At 41.5% G+C, this 21,242-nt stretch overlaps 1 protein-coding gene across 5 annotated transcripts in view; it reads left to right on the plus strand.

Moving 5' to 3' along the window:
* SOAT1 (sterol O-acyltransferase 1) overlaps positions 1-20,801 on the plus strand; it is a 44,522-nt gene extending 23,721 nt beyond the window's left edge. For all 5 annotated transcript variants that reach the window (XM_030495593.1, XM_030495589.1, XM_030495592.1 and 2 more), the window contains exons 3-16: positions 2,681-2,739; positions 7,251-7,399; positions 7,492-7,551; positions 7,986-8,093; positions 9,806-10,088; positions 11,009-11,087; positions 11,780-11,861; positions 12,574-12,619; positions 13,727-13,856; positions 14,240-14,337; positions 14,822-14,920; positions 15,337-15,472; positions 16,303-16,448; positions 17,297-20,801. In XM_030495593.1, coding sequence (XP_030351453.1) covers positions 2,681-2,739; positions 7,251-7,399; positions 7,492-7,551; positions 7,986-8,093; positions 9,806-10,088; positions 11,009-11,087; positions 11,780-11,861; positions 12,574-12,619; positions 13,727-13,856; positions 14,240-14,337; positions 14,822-14,920; positions 15,337-15,472; positions 16,303-16,448; positions 17,297-17,353 — 1,532 coding nt within the window. In that variant the 3' untranslated portion in view covers positions 17,354-20,801. The remainder of the gene's footprint in view (positions 1-2,680; positions 2,740-7,250; positions 7,400-7,491; positions 7,552-7,985; positions 8,094-9,805; positions 10,089-11,008; positions 11,088-11,779; positions 11,862-12,573; positions 12,620-13,726; positions 13,857-14,239; positions 14,338-14,821; positions 14,921-15,336; positions 15,473-16,302; positions 16,449-17,296) is intronic.
* The last annotated feature ends 441 nt before the right edge of the window (positions 20,802-21,242 follow it).

Below are 21,242 nucleotides of genomic sequence, written 5' to 3' on the forward strand. Positions count from 1 at the left end.
AAGAAGATGATGTGTTCTCTGGTATCTGCCTTGTGACACAGCTTGGGATTGTGGGGTGGTGCAACACAACAGAACGAGTTGTTGTGTTGGGTTTTCTTTTACAGGAGGCTCTTTTTGTTCTGGAAAAAAGCAACAAGCTTACAGGTGTAAGCTTGTGGTTTTACTTTGAGATGCATATACAAAAGACATGGAGATCTTGATTTAAAAACCTTTTAAAGGATTCCATGTTTCTAGTCTAGTCTGTGCATACATACTAGTGTGTGCATGAATAAAGTGATAGGAAGGACATTGCACACAATTACAGTATCCGCAGGTCAGAGACTGGCCTCATTTCCTGTACAACTCTTAAGGCTGTACATTAGGTATCTGTAAAACTATATGCATCGTCAAGGCTTTGTAAGTCAAAAAGGATGTTTTATTTCCAGTGATCCACTCCTGGATAGTTACAGTAACTGAGGCTTTGAATGCAAGATCTGACAGGAGATACATGGTCAAAGCAGTGGTTGTTTATTTTTAGCTTGGCTTACAGAGGAAATAGTGCAGTTCCTTAAGTCTCATTAGCTGTCCTCTTTGGCTGCATTGGACAGCTTCAAGCAAAAATGATAGTCTTGAAGACTGGCAGCTGGATAAGAGACACAAATACGTACTTTTTTTTGCAGGAAAAGGTTAGTTGTGCTGTGAGCTCAACGGCTCTGGCCTGCTTTCTAGCAGGTGAGCACAAGGTGGTTCTTAGCACAGTAGTAATGGGGGGAGAGGGCTGTGAATACAGTTGTGGAGTGGGACAGTGAGGGAGTAGAGCCGTTGAGGTGATATGAAGGGGATACAGTTCTGCTGCTTGTGCAACCACCTGTTTGGGGTTTGGTTTTTTTTTTTAGTTAACTGGGGAAGAATCCATTTGAGACAAAGTGCACGAGCTGAGTGGGACAGGGGACTCTGTAGTGGTATTTTACACTCAAATTGTGTTCTGCAAGTGTAACAACATTATGAGTCTAAATGCTGAGGTTTTTGGTTTGTGGTTTTTTTTTTTGACTTGGAGGTGAGATGCTTAGCAACCAGGGACCCTATTTTTGTAAAAATGTATCTTTGCCTGCAGCCAAAAATTGATGGTGTTAAACAGTTTCCCTATTTGTTGTTGCATTACAAGGCAGTTGAGTAAGTTGTTGCTGGTCTGTTCTTAAGTCTATAGCTTGCATAGCAGTTTTTATAGACAAGGAAATTGATGCTAACAGCCTGGCATAGCTTCATTGAAGACAAAGTCTCTAGTTTCATTGAACTCTTTTCCAGTGTTGGAATTGGAGTCATGTCTGAAGCAGGTCTACCTAAGCTTCTTACAACTGGTTGCTCATAAGAGCACCTTCAGACTAGTGTGCATCACTAGTCTGATGAAGCAGTTGTTCGTGTGAAAACAACACACTGTATTTTGTGTGCATAGGCTGTGCGCATACAAGGAGGCCGTGTTATGAGCCTTGATATTACTAAAAATCTATTTTGTCACACAGCAGCGTAACACAACATTGGCACCTCTGTGGCAAATCTGTTAGTTCATGTTCCCTGGAATATTACTAAGGAAGCAGTTCAGTACCCTCTTTTTTAAAAAGAGCTACTTAGAAACTGAACGTGCAAGTTGTAATGCTTGCCACTGTTGCTGTGTAAGGTACTGTTGTAGCTGTAATTGCCAAAGGACGTTAACAAGACAAGGTTTGTTGCAATCTTTTCACTGTGACTAGTATTTTAGGGGGGTGGGTACTGCTGCCTTAATCTTTTCCGTCATTTGCAAGACTCTGTTTTAAGTAACTTTGTCTTCTGTGTTGTTCTTATTGGAGAAGTGAAATGTCAGCTGCTTGCTAGCACTCTACAACCATTGCAGACAAACCTTGTCTTAAAACTCAGCTAGTCTGAAATGTCTAATTCATTTATGTTGTTCCTCTTGATATAATAGAGGCATCTCAGATCTGTATAGTTCTTTATGCAAAAGAAAGGGGATATCTGAGGAATTACATAATAGCCAGCGGCATTAGTAATGATAAAAATCAGATTATGTTCATGGTGTGGTTAGACCTGGCTGTTTGCTTAAGTAATGAAACATATTGAAGAATACAGTCAGGCTGATATGTGGGGGGATGAAAGGAGTGGGAATAGCCAGGTTTGAACACAGGATAACCTTCCAACTTGCCATTTAGCCTGTCTTCAAAGCTGAAGACAGTATTTTGTTGTGGTATTTTACAGTTGTGACTTGACTGCCTGGTCATTGGCGATGTAGAGACCTCCAGACAACTTAATCTTGTGTCTGTTTCACTATGCATAAGATAAAGCTCTGATAAAAGATCAACACACTTGGATATGACCTTCGAAGGGTTGTTTTTATTGGTGTTTCAAGGCTGAATATGTTTAGGGACCTTGGGAAGATTTGTAGAGTTGCTGAAAATAAAGCTTTCGAAAATGTAGGATGTTATCAGCTGTTGACTGCCTTATAGTGCTGTAATCCTAAATGGCTGTTTACAATACTTGGTCATAGCTTGTGAATTTCCTGCAGCTTTGTTTTGAACTTACTGGAACCTTACTAGAATTCAGAAGAACTAATGAAAAATCAGTGACTAAATGTGTTGTGCTTTCTGTGTTTTCAGACATGCAGCTCACATCACTGAAAATGCAAATGTTAAATGTTTGCTTCCTTCCTTAGGCCGGGTTGATGTTGACCATGTGATAACAAGGAAAATGCAGCTAATAGCAGAAGCTGAGGTAAATATACTTTAGTGCTTGCTTGTGGGGAGGAGTGGGGTAATTGACCCTGGATGTCTTTTGGGGAGTCACTAGTCCTGGAACACAGATAACTCTACTCAGTCATAGCTTGAATGCAGTGACTTTTATACAGCCCTCTTTCTTCCCCCCTCCTCTCCTATGCTTTGCACAAGTGGGATAGTATTATCAAATGCAGTTGCCTTACTTGACCGTGAAGATTGAAGTCCAAAGATAAGAATGAACTTTGAGGCCTGTAAATAAAATGGAACTTCCCTTACTGCTAACTCTTGGCGGTGTGATTATCAGCTAGCCTGCTTGCATATTTAGTCTTTAAAATGCTGTGTCCTGCTATCCGTTGGATAAAGGATAGTGTGTATCCCACAGCTTCTTTTGCCCTGGCTATGAAGATGACCTTCCTGAGCCTTGGTCCCACTGTTTTTGTCAGTGAGCAATAACCTCAAAGAAAATAGCACTGGGTATTTCTAACATTGTCTGTGTGAGCTGCCATTGTCTTAGAGTATGTTAGGTGATTTGTGCCCAAATTAAATGAAGTCAGCTAACAATGAACTGCACCCTTCTTGTTAACCATTGTTTTGTAGCACGCATGTTCTTCAGGGCAAATCGTCCTGTACTCTTACTTCATTTTATTGCAGAGAATTCCATGATAAAGATGAAGTAATCTAATTGTGCCAGCCTTATATGAATTTTAGGGAGTAGTTACTTATAAGACAGAGAAAAATATCTTGAACCTTTGGGATGTTTTCCTGTTTTAGTCTTTTTTTCACCTCTATAGGTGATGTATAATTTGTAACAGATATAACTAAAGTGTATTTAAATGTCTTCTGCAAAGGATGTGCTGCTTTTTGTGCTGAAACTCCTAAAATTCAGCCCATTCAAGGGATCGTCAGCTCTGAATTCTATTTTGTATGTTGTCTTCTCTGAATGATTCTTACTGAGGACATGATAGAGCAAGCCTCATATCTTTTCTCTGCAGACAAAACAGCCACTGCACATCACTATGTCGGCAACAGATGCTTGCACAAGAAAGCTCTGACTCGTAAGCACATGTTGCTTTGTAAGTTCCAGGGAACACTAGCTGATTGCAAAGGGACAACTCGATCTTGGAATTTCTTTTTTTTTTTTTTTTTTTTTTTTTCCCCCCCAGGAATGTCTCTTGTTCCTAAATTTTTTTTTTTTTTTTTTCTGTCCACCAGCTTTGAGACATGCTGGTTTGTAGATAGTGTTTTCTTAGCTGCAAAGAGAATGGAAGATAACCAGCAGGGTCAGTGGCAGTTTAATTACTGAAGTTTCTCCCAAAACATGGGGACTTCAGGTTTTAAACCCTGAGTTAGGCAGCTTGCAAATTTGCTTAAGGTGCCTCAACGCTACAGTAATAGCTATAAGCCTGAGTAAAAACCTCCATCTACTGCAAAATTCCTGGAGTTCCTGGCCCTTTTGCTGTGTGAACCACTGAACAAAGGTTAACTGCAATTCAAACCTTTTAGGTGATGGGTATCAGAGGTCTAGGCAAATGCTTGACTTCTGCAAAGTACTGGTCACTGACAATTCCCACTGATTTCTTCCTTCTGTTTTTAAAGGAACAAGTCCACATCTCTTGCAGAGACAATCCTCTGCCTCCGAGAAAAATGGTACCAAAGAGCAGCCAACTCCTAAGAGCTTCTGTTTCATTAAGCACTGGTGAAACTTGTTTATTCTATACTGGCAGCTGCCAAATAGGGGAAGAATGTTTTTATTAAGTTAAATATTAATCTGCTGCTTCTACTGCAGCTTCTGTTTCAAGAGTTCTCTCTGGATCTGACCACTATGATACAGGAGGAATGTCAAGTTCTGATGCATCTTGACTTCAGGGTCTTCTGGTTTTATGTGTGTCTGTATCTCCTGCCAGAATTCAACTTGCTTGCTTGGCTGTTTTGACATTAGACAGTAGCATTCTGTAAGAATACATCATCTATTAATGTATTTTGTTAGTCTACACGTTTTGCTTCTAGAGAGAGCTTTTTAGCTTAGTTGGTTTTGGTTTTTTTTGTTGGGTTGTTTTGGGGTTTTTTTGTGACCTACTGTAGAAAATCGATCCAAACATGCCTGGAAAATGGAGGATCTATCATGGATGACAAATGTCCGTCATGGAAACAGACCCCTTAAAGCATAGCTGTGGTATGAGGTCTCTGTGAGAGGCAAACGTATCCCTGCTGCAGCTAACAGATCCAGTTTCAGTTATCTGTATTTTCCTTCTTTTCTTAGACCTTTACCTGTTCTTTTTAAACAAAAACAATGCAGCTCCATCTTTCTTTAGCATAAATTTTAGGCACTGAAACATGAACACTTACTGACAAATGAGCTCAAGTGTCACAAATGCCTTTTTGAGGGAAAGAACTTTGTGTGCACAACTTCCGGGCTCTTTCCTTGCAAATGAATTCCTTGGGTTTGTTACTTTTGAGCCTTAAAGATTAGGAAGTAGGTAGCAGTTGAGAATTCTGAAGGTGATCGGGGAAACGTACGTTTTTCTAAAGCAGCTAATCATTAGGAAGACTAGACAAAATGAGACATAGTTAGTATGTAGGAAAACTTGGACCTTGAATCTGGGGGCCAGTTGAAAATCCCAGGCAAAAGGATGGTCAGACAAATGTTGGTAGTAGCAGGGACTTGCATAAAAAAACAGAACGCAGTAGGCAATTAGATTTGAAGTAATGTCTTGAAACTTGCCAATCTCCTGTGCTGAAGATGATGGCTATCTGTCAGAGTGTTCTCAAAAGGCTTATGGTTCAGAAACTCAGTGGTTGGCTTTCATTCGTGCTTCATCACTATGCTCTAGTATTGGGAAAGCCATTTGGTGTCTGAGGAGTTGGCATTAAGGAACTGAATTCTCAGAAGTCTTATAAATCGCTGTCTTCTTAAGTGCCAGAGATCTTAGGGGTTTAGGTTCCCAAAGTTCTTGCTGCAATACGGTGAACACATGTTGCCTTTTTCTTTCATTGAGGAAATACATCTTGCTTACTTCTTTTTTTAGTCATAAGAATAACACTTAAGCCACTGTGCAAACGTCAGGATCCTCTCTGCATATAAAGAGTAAGAGAATTTGCATTGCAACAAAAAGCTTTCCAGGGCTCTGTGTAGCACTTTCTGCAGAAATAAGTAACTGAACTTTTTTTATTAAGTTTCTCCTAAATGCATCTAGTTTTAAAAATTCTGCCTGGGGTGTGGGAGATCAGGTCTTTGAAAGTTTGTGTTATGGGACTGGGTAGTAGATTAACTATATTTCAGACAGGAAAATACAGGAATGAATTACACATGTTCATCTTTAGGCAAGATGAAAGCGATGTAAGAATATCGTATCATTTTACAAACTGCCTTTTGAAGATTAATCGTAGCCCTTGTCTAGATAACTTATTATTGGGAGGGCTAAGTAATGTTTTTCTTTTTCTAGAAAAACTCTTTCTCAGTTGAAGCAAGCAGTCTCTGGGCAGGGTGTTCTGTGCTCTATCCTCAGCTGATTGCCGCCTTTATTTTTTTCCCCTGTATCGGTACATTTTTTTAAAAAGGTGGTAGAGAGGTGTGCTCATCTCTGGCTTTTGATGCACCCTTAGAAGTCAAGGCCTCTAGTAAACCACATGCTTCAGAAGTTGCTTTTGTGTATTAAAATGAAAGAAGAAAAATAAGAATAGGCTAAAAATAGTTCAACATTGTCACAATTGGCTGTTAACAGAGAAGATAACCTATATAAAGCTGACTGAACAAAAGGGAATGTAAGAGATTCAGCTAGGATATTTGATCCCATGAATTCTTGAACTTCAGTCTTGCTGCCCACCAGGTTTTTGTCTCTCACTGCTCAGTCTAAATGCTTAGCCATGTTACTCTGTCTGTTGCTCTACTAAAAGTTTTCTGCCAGTTTTGTAATTTCAGTGATACATGAAAGCTTTCATCCAAACAGTGGTAGCAGTGGAAGGATAAATTTGGTCCTTCCTACAGTCACATCATTGAGATCGCCTCTGTGTTAGTGTGTGGGAACATCAATGGTGATTGCTTAGCCATAAGCATAAGAAGGTCCATTTTCCCCTCAGGAGCACTAGATAGGCTCCTAAGTAAATAATCTTGTGCTTGTTTTGTATGCTAAGGGTGTAACTAGTTAAAATTAAGAAGTGTTTTCTGGGGCTCACTTATTAACCTTCTTGGCACTATAAAATATGTAAAATACTTGCTGCTCCAGACATGCACATGGAGATCGGTATGTTTACTTTGCTTCTGTGTTGCATCTGATGGAGAAGGTACATGTTATTATTATTCAAAGTCCTTTGGCCTGAGGTGTGTGAACAGACCAGGATAAGCCCCTGGTCTTTTTCAAGTTGGCTCCAACTGTTGGCAGATGCTACAGGAATGTTTTCTTGATGCTTTGCTTTGTCCTGCTCCTGGATAAAAAGAAATATGAATGTTTGAAGAAAAAAAAAAATACATCCAGAGAGTTAACCACTTCTCTGCTCTGTTTTTACTATCAGCAATTGAAGCCAGCTTTCCTGAAGGAAGTGGACAGTCACTTCACAGAGTTTGTGAACAATTTGGTGGCGAAATCGGCGCTCCTGGATTCCTCATCTTCAGCCTCCCTATTCCCAGCTTCCTGTTCAGAGAAGGAACTGCACAAAGCCAGGTAAGTCAGTTTTAAGGTGTTCCTATAATAAGAATGTTGCCTGAAAGCCTTATTTCCTTTCTTGTCTCAAATGTTCTCCTCTTTGTTTGCAGGACCTTGAGAGCCCCTCCAGAACATGGGAAAATCTTTACTGTCAGGAGGTCCCTTTTAGAGTGAGTAACTTAACTCCACATTTTCAATCAAATTATTTGAAAATACTCCAGATAGCAAACTAACTAGGCTTTGATTTGAGGGGCTCTCCCCACCACCACCTGTGGCCTCATGTTCAAACCCATGTGGACTAATCTGTTCAAGCTTCTCTGTTTCTAAAATGTCTCTACTACTGCCTGCAGGCTTCCCTGTATGCAAACCTTAATTACAGTCCTCTCAGTACTGCTGAGATAATGGCTAATTATTCTTTGTCTGAGGATAAACTGAGAATGTGTCTGTGTAGACTGGCATTCAAATTCTACATTAACTTTTAGTCTCCTGAATTGGGATGGCAGTGATGTCATCTTACCCCACTGTGAAACACACTGAAAGCTAAACTACTGGAGGCATGATGTACTATGGGAATGGCCTGATAGCATTTGAATTTCTCCTTTAGTGAGCTGTTTGAAGTAAGTCACATCAGGACGATCTACCACATGTTCATCGCTCTTCTCATTGTCTTCATCCTCAGCACACTTCTAGTAGACTTCATTGATGAAGGAAGGTAAGAATGCTTTGGAAAGACAGGGATCAGGGCTGGGAAATGCTTGCTTCCAAAGCCCCAGAGCCACATGAAACTGCAGAGTGGAGCAGAAAGAAGGGGGCATACTTCTGTGAGATATTGTTGGAAGGAGGGTTTTAAACTTGATATGCTTTGAATATACGCTGGAATTTACTGTTCAGGGTATATGGTAATTTCAAGCTAGATATTAGGAAAATCCTACAGGTATTCCATGAGAATTGTGGCCAGCACAATTTGGCCTAACATGCTTAGTTCCTCCCAAGACTGGCGAAAGGAGGGGTCATCATTGAATGTAGACTGCTTTAGTTGAACATCTTTAATGAAGTGGTAGCTTTCAGCTGCTTGCATTGCTTGAAGGAGGGCTGGGTTTAGAAAAACTAATATTTCAGCAGTCCTTCCTCTGCTTAAAAATAACAGTTCTGGAACAGTGTACTTTTGATTAAATAAAAATAGAACTTTTTGTTTTCCCTAGGGAAAAATCTCAAGGATATTGGCACACTCTGTTAAGACTGCGCTTTGCAGGTAGCCAGTTGTAAACAAGAATGAAAGACTGGTTTCCTCACGCCTGCTTGTTGCATTAAACAGTATCTTGGCAAGCTGTATTCCATGTACACAAGTAGGATTACATGTTTATCTTGCTGATTATCCAATCTTCAGTGTACAAAACTAGAGCTGTATCTTGATTGTAATCATTGTCCCTCTTGTCTAGTTACAAGAACAGGCTCGTGCACCATTAAATATTGTTTAGCTGATCCTAACTTAGTGTATGGACATTGGAGGAGAAGAGATATTTACCTCTAAAACAAATAATAGAGCTGGATTCTCTGATTACTTAAAATAATAAGAAAATTATTGCTGTGTTCTCCACTAGATCTGATAATTTGGATCCTGTTTGCAATTGAGCCTCCACATGGGAACAAATAAGTTGTGTTGGTGTACTTTATACTACCTTCTAAACTAAGGTCAGAGAAGAGGAGCTGCTTATGCATAGGAGCAAGCACTGGTGACTTTGATAGTAAGGTTGAACATCCTTTAGTTTTAAGCTTGATTAATGAACCAAAGTACCTGATGCATGCCATTTGGACGTATTTGGACTGACCATCTAATGACCCTAAGCCTTTTGGGTGACCTCTAAACTGAATCCATGTAGAATGCCTACAGATTTCACAAAGCAGAATTAAACTAGGTTTAAGTGCTGGGTGTTAAAATACCTCCATGCCTATAGAGGTGGGGAAAAGCCTCTTTAGATGTTAAACTCCTGTGAAGAACTGATTCTTTGTGTAGTAGTGAATGATGTCCTGGGAGTGTTCCTCAAAAGCTCTTTTGGACCCTGGTTCAGCAGTGGATTGCTTAGTCACATGCTTGGTAGAGATGAGCTTGAGCATACTTCTAAAGCACATGCTAATCTTAAAGATGTGCTTAAACCCTGTGGGATTTGAAGGTAAGCTGTGCCTAACAGCACTGATGGCATGAGTCCTTTGTCTTTTACTTTTTGATGCGCTTGTGGTTGGTCACTTAAATCTGCCACAGGCAGCCCTCAGTTTCTGAGCTGAAAATCACCACAGTCACGTCTGTCTACACTGTGAAACAATTATCATCTGGAAGCTTTGCATTTTGTAGCCTCTTACTGGAGTTGAAGTATTTCTAATGAAACAATGGACACCAAATATTGTCTCTTTCCTTGTGCCTTCTAGGCTGGTCCTAGGATTTGACCTGTTGGTCTTTGTTTTTGGAAAGTTCCCAATCGTCTTCTGTACTTGGCTGTGCATGTTCTGTGCCACAGTTATTGTTCCATACAACCTTTTTGTCTGGTGGGCCCAAGGCTATTGCAGTTCCTCTCGTCGGGCAATCCGCTCTCTCTGCTATGGAATGTTGTTCACACTGTTCCAAACAGCTGGGCTCGGATTGGGACCAACCTATATTGCTGTATCGTATGCCCTGCCTCCAGCTTCCCGTTTCATTGTAATACTGGAACAGGTAAGTCCCTACACAGTATCTTTGGATGTATTGAATCTTGTTTTCAAAACGGAAAGTGTCCTTTTTCCTAAGGAGTCAAGTGTTGCTTTTAGTCATTAAATTAAGCCAGGGCTGTGGATGGAGTTTGTCTTTGACTTGAAAACAGACTTACATGCAGCAAGTCTAATGAGAAAAAGTAGATAGTAAACTTCATTTTGACCTGGAAACCTGGTTTGGTTGGTTTTGGTTTGTTTGGGGTTTTTTTTTGTTTTGGTTTTTTTTACCCTGTGTTTAAGATTTTGCTGTGAGTTTTTGCTGAACATACTTTGAGGCTGAAATTCCATTGATTTCTAGTTGACTTGTGGATTTCTAACTGCTTAAATCCAACTTTGAGAGACTTATGCCATAGTTCACAAGGAAGCTATGATATTCCTCTTAAGAAAAAACTAAGAAAAGCAGACGTACATAGTCAGCAAGTGGTTCCTGTTTCCCTTTCTGTTCCCAAGAAGTAACTGTCTTTGTCCTGTAGTCAGAACATTATTGAAAGTGGAATTTTCTTATTTGGGGGAAGTGGGAGGAAGAGTGCAAGAGTGTGGAGGACTGGTCAGACCATTGGGTTACAACAGGGATGGTCAGAGGTGAGCGTAGGTTTGAAGAATTAACTTTGGGTTAGCCCTCCCTTTGGTCCTTCAGTGTTAAATAAAAAACCCTGTTTGGCAGCTGTGGACTATTTGTGCGGGGTGCCACCTTATTCCAATATGGTGGTAATTGCTGTAGAACACATCTAACTTCAAGGAGTTGGTTTCAAGACTTTCCTTGTAAAAGGGGTAAATTGGAGAGAAACAAAGATGTTGAAGATGTTGCTTTAAATGCTTGATCCAGTCTTTATTGAGAAGTTGGGAAAGTGAGAATATTAAACTGATGCGCTCTTGGTCTTACAGGTTCGTCTTGTTATGAAGGCTCATTCATTCATCCGGGAAAATGTACCCAGAGTCCTGTCCTCTGTAAAGGACAAGTCCAGTGAGTAACTTGCCATACTACTTTTGGTAGCAGTGCATAACCAGCTCTTGTTTCCTCTCCATTGCTCTGAGCTCCCCTTCTGAATTGGAGAGGTAGAATTTGAATAGGTGACTTTGGATGGAGATGTCACGAGGCTCTAAGCTGGCCTTCTGCATCATAATTTCAGCCTGAACCTTTTCATTTGGTATTAGGCAGTGAGCTAGACTGTTGTTCAGGTGCAAGTCATCTTTGCATCTTAAGTCTTTCTTCAACATGATTTCTTATTTCTGCTTTTAAGAGCAAAAGGTATTTAGAGACTGCCTGCATACCTCCAGTTCAGTGCTCTAGTTGAAATGACGCCAACTGTAGAGGCACAGAAGCTCTTTCAGTAAGGCATGCCAGAGCAGAACATGAACCCACATGTTGATACAGGCCTTACAGCTTCATCTTCCAGGAAAATAAATGTGATACCGAAGTGTTAGCACTGCACTACTGTTAGTCACCCTCATTTGTAAACTATGCTTCCTGGCAATTCTATCTGACGGGTCGTCTTGGTTTGGTTTATTTTCTGCAAATCCCATACCTTTAGTTGCAGACTGAAGTTTTTTGATGTGGTAAAGGTTCTATGTTGTGAAAGAGTACTGGGAAACTGAAGCATGAGTAAGCAAAAAGACTGCAGAGTTTTCTTTTTTAATTTTTATTCCCCCTTCCAGGCACAGTACCTATTCCCAGAATTTCTCAGTACCTGTACTTCCTCTTTGCTCCCACCCTCATCTACAGAGACAACTATCCCAGGTAATGTAAGAAACACCAATAGAACATCAAAGTAGTCTAAAACCTGAAGCCAACATTAAGCATCCCTGGATGTGATGGGTTCAATTTATGCGTTAGAGCTTTCATAAACATGTGGTTAAGTCAGTAACCCGGCAAGGGCAGGGCTTGGTCTTGAAAACTCACTCTAACCCTAATAGTGTTCTGGCTTTACAGTTCTGGTTTTATTTCTTTGGGAAGTGCACTTGAAGTGAAACAAATTAAGAGCGTGCTACTGAGTATCTGATGATGCACAGTTCCTGCAGTAGGCTTGTGTGTTGTTTTTATGTGGTGCTAATAAGCAGCCCTGCCTCTTGAGTTTGAGGAGGTAGGCTGAAGCCTTTAAAACTGGGAACTCCCAAACTTTTCTGTGCTTTGCTGGATTGCACATTGACAATTGTCAAGTCAGCAGTCCTTTACATGACTATTGGGCAGCTTACCACCTCCTACGTAATTGCATAATGCTGCCCTCCAGATACTTTTCCATTTACGAAATTGCTGTAGTTGTCCTGCTGTAGTTGAAAGTGGAGAACCAGCAATTTGGGCAGACGTCTCTTGGATGTCAGGAGATTAAGAACTCTGGAATTCAAGCCCCATTTTTTCTCAGAGTATAGATCAGTAAAATCAATAACTGAAGGGAGGTCTTTCCTGCTTTGAGCTCCTATTTAGATATGATATCATGTGTTCTTTTTCCTAGGAATCCCACAATAAGATGGGGCTATGTAGCTACCAAATTTGCACAGGTGAGTAGTGCAGCTTTCTGAAGAATGCACTTTTGGAAGTTATCTAAACTGTGTTGCTCAGCAGTTCTCCCTTTGGCATTAAATCATTGTTTATTTGGTGGGGGCTTACCAGAATAGAATACTTTTTAATGACTAAAAAAAGAAACAGTGATTATGCTGCACTAATGGTTGTATCAAGGAGGGGAAAAAAATAGTAATTGCTTTAAACAAGCCTTTAGAGTCCATTCCATACAAACAAAAGCTGCGTGTATGTGGGGAGAGCAGTATCCATGCTCTGGCCCTCTTTCTTTACACTAATACTGTATTGTAATGCACTGGCACAGCTACCTGTCAGGAGATATTTGGACCAATTTTGAAACAACGAGGCCTGGGGTCCAAATCTTCAGTGCTTATTTGAGCTTAAAGTTGACCTGACCTTGACATTTCTGGATATGAGCTTCAATAGCTTCTTGTGGATGTGTTTCCAAGTAGTGGCTTTGTGTGATGGAAACATTTACTTTCACACAATGCATTCATGGTTTAAAAAGCAAAACAATTAAAAGGCATGAAAAGGCCTTTGGCTGCTTGCACTTCGACAAAAGAGGGTGGCAAAGCACACACCTGGCTTACAGCAGTCAGAGCATTTAAAGCAGTGACTTGCATTTTGACCCTAATCCAAAACATGGGTTCATTAGCCAAAGAAGGCCTGAGGTGATTTGGCCTGTAAACACCCCCTTTGGGATAAAAGAAAAGTAAGCTTTAATATTTGAAAAATACTTACTGTAGTTAAATCTGGTTTTTCTGCCCTTGACTAGGGCCCAGATCAAGGGTACTTTCTTTGGCCTTGGCACAAATCTGTGTCATAACTTCTGAATTGATAAGACTAGGAGAAACTTAGAGCTGCTGTAGTAGTAAAGACAAGTTGGTTCTGCTCCTGGCTTTCAATGTGCTATAGAGATGGTTGTGGCTTACTTTCTGGCTGGACCCTTAGGGAATTTTATTGACAGCAATGTAAAATAAAAGTATTTCCATTTGTTTTGCCAGATGCTGTTCCTGTCCCAGAGTTGTCAAGTGGGGGTGTGTTAATTGTGCATTTCTCTTATGAAATCATTTTCTTTTTTGTTCCAGGTGCTTGGTTCACTTTTTTATGCCTACTACATCTTTGTGAGGCTCTGCATTCCTCAGTTTCACAACAGTAGTCAAGAAACCTTCAATCTTCGAGGGCTGGTCCTCTGCATCTTCAATTCCATTCTGCCAGGTATGACCTAGATTTGTGAGTGACTATTATGTTTATGGAAGAGGCAGAAGGGAGGGGAAGTGCTTCATATGAAGTGCATTCATGACAGGCAAAGATCAGCAAAAGAGGTCTTGTGGGCAGACTTAAGACAGCGTTATGGTGTTAACCTTTAGAATCAGCAGCACAAAAAAAACCCCAAAAACTTGGGTTTAAATTTAACTCTCTTCAAAGTCAAATTCTAGGCTCTGTGGAACTCTAGCTATAATGCTTTTACTTTTTTGTATAGGTATTACAATGCTCATCTGTGTCAGTGCCTATAGGAACAATCTTAACTGTATTACATGCTCTTGCTTATGGCTGGGGAAGAACACTGCAAAAACAGTCTGAATCTACCTTGTTTCTAGGTGTACTGATTCTCTTCCTGGTTTTCTTTGCGTTCCTTCACTGTTGGCTCAATGCATTTGCCGAGATGCTGCGCTTTGCAGATAGGATGTTTTACAAGGTAAGAAGAGGAGTCACAGTTTATAAGGCTTCTAAAATTCCTTTTCCTAATGAAAAGGAAGGATGAGGAAATTGAGTATTGTTTTACCAAACAAGGCATCCGCAGGGTTTTGCTTGTTTTATGCTGCTAGGACTTAGATTTGTTGCTGTGCTGTAAAACCAATCTGATTTCTACTTGGCAGTCTAAATTGTTTTTAAGGTAACATACTCTGTGAGCAAACAGAACCAGCCAGTGGTCCTACCCAATAGCTCTCTTCACACTTTTTATTATTTATCATCTCAGCCACTGCAGTTTGGGATGAAACCAAACTTTGATACACAGAGCGAAATGTTGAAAGTGTAGTGGAAAGCATTATTTCATGGCACGTCTTGTTACATTAGCTTGGTACTATTCTGATCAATATTTTCCAACTTGGTATCCTAGAAAATACCTGTAGAATATTTTATGCTTAATGACATTTATAGTCTTTCAACTGTGCTTTCAGGACTGGTGGAATTCCACTTCCTATGCAAACTACTACCGGACCTGGAATGTGGTAGTACATGACTGGCTCTATTACTATGCCTACAGGGACTTCCTTTGGGTGAGTAAAAGAAAATGTGTTCTTTTGTTTTGTTAATTAAACATTTAATTACTGTGGAAGAGAGTACATTTGTCAAGATGCAGCATCACTGTCCACTGAGAAGCAAAAGAATATCTTGCCTCAGCTGTTGCGGGTAGCCACTGTGCTTTTTAGAAATCCATTGCTCATTTCCAAGTCTTTAATGTCTGCAAAATGTGGGTCTGAGATGTAAGAATGTGAGGATCGACCCAACAGTCTGAACTGATGTTGCACTATTTTGATGAGCTGTGATAGATATTTCATGAGTGGGCTCAACCTGAGTACTTACGCAGGAGATCAGAAATATGCCCTAAGCAAAACACCTAAAATCCACAGTGCTCTGTAAAGCACTTAGCATTTCATGTATGTATAATATTTGGTATTCTTCTCTTTTCCAGTTTTTTGGTAAGAAGTTCAAAGCAGCAGCTATGCTATCTGTCTTCACAGTATCAGCTGCTGTGCACGAATATGTTCTGAGCATCTGCTTCGGCTTTTTCTATCCAGTTCTCTTTTGCCTGTTTACGTGTTTTGGAAGTAAGTTCCAAGGAGAGAGTACGTGAGTGGGTTGTGGGTTTTGTGGTTTGCATTTTTTTTTTTTTTTTTTTTTTTTTTTTTAAAACAAGCATGCTTTGCCCCTCTGATAATGATGCTAGTTATTCTTTAGGCACTAACACATAGAACTGTTTCTTGTCCAAGAGTTGCAATTTTGAGTCCAAACTTTGTGAAGGGATTTTTGCAGCAAAGTAGCTCAGTAGATACACTTACACACACAATCTGGGTTTGCAAGCTTAGGATTTAAATGAGTAAGGTGTTGATGGAGAGGAAGAGCACTATATATGAAACACTGCTGTTCATGTGACGCTACATATTTTAATAGCACAGTTTCCTCTTTGCCACATCTTAGTTGAATTGTCAGCAGGAAATCTCCCTCTTTAAAGTCATAGTGTAAGATAAGCATTACTTTGCTATTACAGTGAGGAAGAGAGTCCATTTAGAAATTAGAGCTCTTGCATTTCATTTTGGGTTTTGAGTTAGAATGAGTTAGAGGTGGCTTAGAGTTTGAGAGCCTTCTGCCAGCATGTCTTGGTTGCCAGCATAATACAAACAATATTGATCCCCAGAGGCATACAGCTGGGCCAGCTTGCTGGCAAACTTACTGGGAGTAAATGGCAAATCAGCTCATAGTATTTGCTCTACTGCCAAGCATAATCAGATTTTCTTGCACTATACTGACCTCATGGAGCAGCCTTGTTGCTCCAGAGATGAAGCGAAGGGAGGTAAAGATCCAAGGAAATCAGTTGATCTTTGGTTCTTTAATCCTTAGTTTGTTTCTGAACGGTGCTTCTCATCTCGTCTATCCGTAGTGGTCTTCAACTTCATCCTTAATGACCGTCGGAAAGGCCCCATCTGGAACGTGATCATGTGGACTTCCCTCTTCCTGGGCCAAGGTGTCATCATTTGCCTCTATAGCCAGGAGTGGTATGCTCGTCAGTACTGCCCTGTGGAAAATGTGAGTGACTGATCTTTCCCATGGGATAACTGACCACACGAGTGGCTTGTTCTTTCTTGCTGTGGGCACAGGGCAGAAGTTTAAGTGGCACAAGTCTTTCTGGCAGTGTTGTATCAGATCATTTAGTTATTTAGTCTGGAAACTGCCTAACAAAAGTGCTTTCATTAGCGCTCTTTCTATGCTGATAGTATTTCACTACTTGAAATTGAGGGTATGTTTTCCTCAGTTTCATTTCTGAGGACATAAGCCAGTACTTGAGAGTACGCTAGGCAGTTCAGGCTGTGTGAATGGAACTGCAGCATGTGGCCAGTGAGGTCAGCAGAAACCTTTCTAGGAGGCCCACAAAAAATGGAGCCTATTGTGTTTCTCCCAGGCTAGAGTGGGTGGCAGTGAGAATTGGTTGCCTGTAAATGGTCAGTTTGGGGTTTAGTTGGTGTTACTTTCTCTGACTTATAACTCATTTTCTTGGTACCAGATTGTGTTCTATGTAAAACTTCTTGCTGTTCTAGTTGATCGCAGTTTTAACCCAAGGCATCCAGGCAATCTCTATTTTAAGTTTGTTTCTCCTCAATTAAGAGTTTACCATCATAAATGGCTGTTTTTTTGACACAATGTACTACTAGGTGCAGCATTTACCTGGTGTATCAGGACTGGGGGTAAGGTGGGTGGCAGGCAAGCAACTTGTGGCTGTAGCTAGGCTTCCATTCACTGTTTAGTGAGGATAACAGGGTTGCAGTGTGTAGAAATGCAGTTTGACCTTTCCCATTAGGGAAATCTGACTTCAGTGGACCACACACAACTGGTGCTGTTGGCCTGTGACTAACTTACTGCCTCTCCATGTTTTGCAGCCCACATTCCTGGACTACTTAAAACCACGCTCATGGTCATGTCATATGAAGATGTAAAAATGGTGTGCTCTGGCCATGTCGTCACAGAATATCAGAGTTGTCCTCCAAGTATTTGGACCAATGATCAAACTCACTACGGATTTTTCTAAGGGAAGTTGTGCCTCCTGATTATTGGGGAGAAACTGTAATTTTTTTAAACATTACTGAGACAAACCAGTTGACCTGGTTTGCAGCAGGCTTTAGGCAGCATCTACTATGTGCTGTCTCACTTTGAGCCGTTTCATGCCAGTAAAACATTGAGCTGAAGGGTGTCTACTGGAATCCTACTCATCCAGGGGTGCCCCCCCGTTGCTGCTCTTCTGGACAACAGATAGGCTAGTAGATCTGCTAGTAGCTCATTGTTGGCATCCGTCCACCTACATTAGCCATCCCTTTGCAATTTTTTTTCTCCCTTTTGGTAACAGGATGTCCACAAAACTTGCATTCTTCATCATCCTGTCTGCTGCTATGATGTGGACAAGTGGCAGAGCAACAGTATATTTGCCTCCTTGCTCTGAAGATAGCCAAAGTATTCCTGGATGGCTTTGAACTGCATTCTGTGTATGTTAGCTGCCTACAGATGTAAAATGGGCAGAGGAAGAGGGAATTGTAGTTTACTTGTGGCTGTGTTGGAGAGCCAGGTTCAGAAGCAGGGCATGGTGTGTGCAGTCTTTATATGACTTTTTATGCTGAAAATTTCTGTTTTCTCTGTATTCGTTTAGTTCCCAACTGACTTAATAGCATTTTTGTTCTCTGAAGGCCCTTGCAACTTGAGGAATAGTTTTTCTTCTAGCTCTTCCTTTCTCTTGCTTCAGATAATCAATTCTTATAACACAATTAACTTGTAAAAGAGCTTTTGCTTTAATTTGGCAGATGTACAAGTTGTTAAGGTTTTCTTTAGTGGGAGATTTGAAATACTACAACCCAGCTGGAAGAAGATGCAATCAACTTTACAGGTACATTCTGCATTCTCATGTGAAATGGCTACGCCCAGTCCAGTATGCCAGCACGCCTTGGTGCCTTTTGCCAGTGTGTGTTGCAGCAGCTTCTAACGCTGCCAGTGGGAGATGAGGGTGGACCCTGTGGCTGGAGTCAGAGCTGCTTTTTCATCTGTCCATGTCTGCTCTTGTGCCAGTGGAGGCTTCAAGTGAAGATCAGTTTTCCAGGTATTGCCACCCTCTTTCTGAAGAGGGAGGACATCCTCCCATACAAACGCACAAAAGCAGAAGCATTACATGAATTTGGTCTTTCAATTTCTATTAATTAGGCAGAGTCCTTTCAGTTTCCTTGTTCTGTCAGATGCTAAACACAAAAGGGAACTTACATAGAATCTGGCTACATAGTATTTCTCCAGTTTTGCTGGAATTGCAGCTCCCCTTATTGACGAGAGATGGTAACCTGATGGAGGTACCTTAACTTTGGTCACAGAGATTTTTGAGTTACTCAAATGTTCTTTATTGGCACTTTTTGGTAATGGCTTTTCTTCACTGACCTACAGCCTTGGTATTTGATACCAGCAGTATTGGGACCGTTTATGGCCTTATATCCTGATCCATTTAAGACTGTCTTTTGGGCTTCTATTTTTACTAAGCTGAGCCAAAAGTAATTTCATGAAAGCTAGGTAACACTTAAACTCTTCCAGGTTTTTAGTCTTCTGTAAGAAGGAATCCCACTCGCGCACAGTGAGGACCTTGTGTCGGGTCAAATTTGCCAAATGCAGTATGTGGCTCTCCTGAAAATATCTCCTGATAGAACTTGTTTGTTGAAACAGTTGGGTTAATTTCAGAGGAAGGGGTTCATGTATGTACTCAAACTTGGCAGTGTTACTATATAAAATCCTGAGAATTAAATGGATTACTTAATCCTTATTCAATCCTGAATCTTCTACTGTACATTTTTTGGGAGGAAGGAACAGAAATGCTGGAGCAAGTAAGGTTCCTATTTGGAAAAAATCAACCAAACAAAACCCCACCACCCTTTGGCCAAACAGCTTTGTAACCTCCTTAGTGTAGAATTAAGTTTAGTCCAGTACTTTTTAGTTGTGGTGCTCAAAACACTTATGTACAAGATGTAACTCTACTCAGTTTGGGTGTGAGGGATTAGGGACTTGGTTTGCCTCTCGATGCTTGTGTCAGGTCTTGCTGCTGTCTTGGTGTTCTCAAAAGGAGATCAAATGATGGCACTTTGTGTCAAGTTCCGGTGTTTCCCTCGCAGCCGATGCTGTCATATTCCTAATAAAGGATACCAGCATTTACTGTGTCAGTGTTCTTGCTGTTTAAGCCTGAGGGCTTGAGCATCTGGCAAGCAAAAGGCAACTAGAAAGGAATGCTCAGCTGTTGGAACTAGTTTTTGACAGGCTGAGATTTTTAGCCTTGTAGATCAAGGCATCTGGCAACCATGCTGTCAGGACATTAACAATCAGGATTAATTTCAGTTTCATGGGTGGTTGTTTTTGTTGGTTTTTGGGTTTTTTTTTTTAATTGCTTTTGAATGTGGGCTCATCATCATTTTTCTCAAGAGTACTGGAGGGGAAATGCTAAGTCTTTTGCACATTGCTTGTTTAATTCGTCAATTATACCATGTTTGTTGGAGTTTCCTTAGGCTGTGAGTGCCAGAGCTAGCAGTATGGTGTTCTGGTCAATAATGAGGGTGCTGGGGTTCACAACCTGCCCTTTACAAGTTCTTAATAATAATATATAGTTTTCTGTGGCTCTTTCCAATACAAGAACTGTGCAGCTTGCTTCCATGGTAACTTCTCAGCTTCGAGGTGGGAAGCCTTCAGCTTTGGAATAGCAGCCAGTGCAGCTGCAGCTCCTTGCTTAATAACATCACAAAAATCAGTATTAATGTGGCGAAATGTGTCTCGTTTTTAAAACAGTTTGATCTCGGGAAGACCGAACCTCTGCAGAATCTTTGTGCCTAGTATGTCCTTTCTGTTGGGGGGTTTAGCTTCCAGCCTTCTGAGGTAAAGAAGCCCTGCATGTGAGCTGTGAAGTGTATGCTATCCTGTGACAGCCGTCCAAGTAAGGCATGTGCCACACTGGGAGCGGGGGGGAATCCTTGATGTATTTTCTTACTACAAAATGGCATGGATTACATGGATCGGTCTGCTGCTAAAGGAAAACTGCACGGTTGGAGCTCCAGTTGAGCATAGCTGGGCTGGAAGGATGGCAGTCCGGCGATAAGCAAGCCCACACACACTGTGGCATTGGGGTTCTCAACCAGCTTCCCACTGTGGCTCTGAGCCAGCTGAGGTCAGCCTTGTCTCTTCTCCCTGAGCTTGCAGCCATTGCTGCCCTTCACCTGTGGTGGCCGGGGAGAGGCAGCCACCATGTGCTGCTGTGTGCCCCAGCACGCGTGGTTCCATGTATGCAACCTGTACAGAGTTCTGTTGCGCAGAAGAGCTGTTTATAATCTACTGTATTACAGCAGTTGAAATATATTTTGCTATTAGGGGAGAAAAAAATTGTCTCAGCCTGTTTCTTCTCTGAGGCTCCTGATTTGGCGGGGTGGGGGGGGTTGTGAGAGGGCATTGGGGAGTGGGGCTGGGGGTGGACCAAGAGGGGTGGGGTTGCTCTCCTGGGAAGGTGGCTGCTATGGGGAGAAGACGTGTGTCAGAGCCTTGCGGGGCAAGGGAGGGAAGGCCAGGCCAGGCGGAGAGCATGTTCCAGAACAGGCCGGAACACCCTGTGTGTCCATGGCGATGGAGTCAGCGACGAGCTGCCCCGCAGGTGAGGGCTGGCAGGTACAGGCGGGGGCCCCTCTGGGGAGGGGGGAGCCAGCCTACCTCAGAGCTCTGGGGGTTGCAAGGGCAAGGAGGGAAAGGCGTGGAGACAGCTGTGCTGTGGCAGACCCAGGCCTGGAGCTGCTGGGTGAGGGGGCTGGAGCGGGGGGAGATCTTGCCTGG

Source organism: Strigops habroptila, chromosome 8, assembly GCF_004027225.2.
Source record: "Strigops habroptila isolate Jane chromosome 8, bStrHab1.2.pri, whole genome shotgun sequence".
NCBI classification, from domain to species: Eukaryota; Metazoa; Chordata; class Aves; order Psittaciformes; family Psittacidae; genus Strigops; species Strigops habroptila.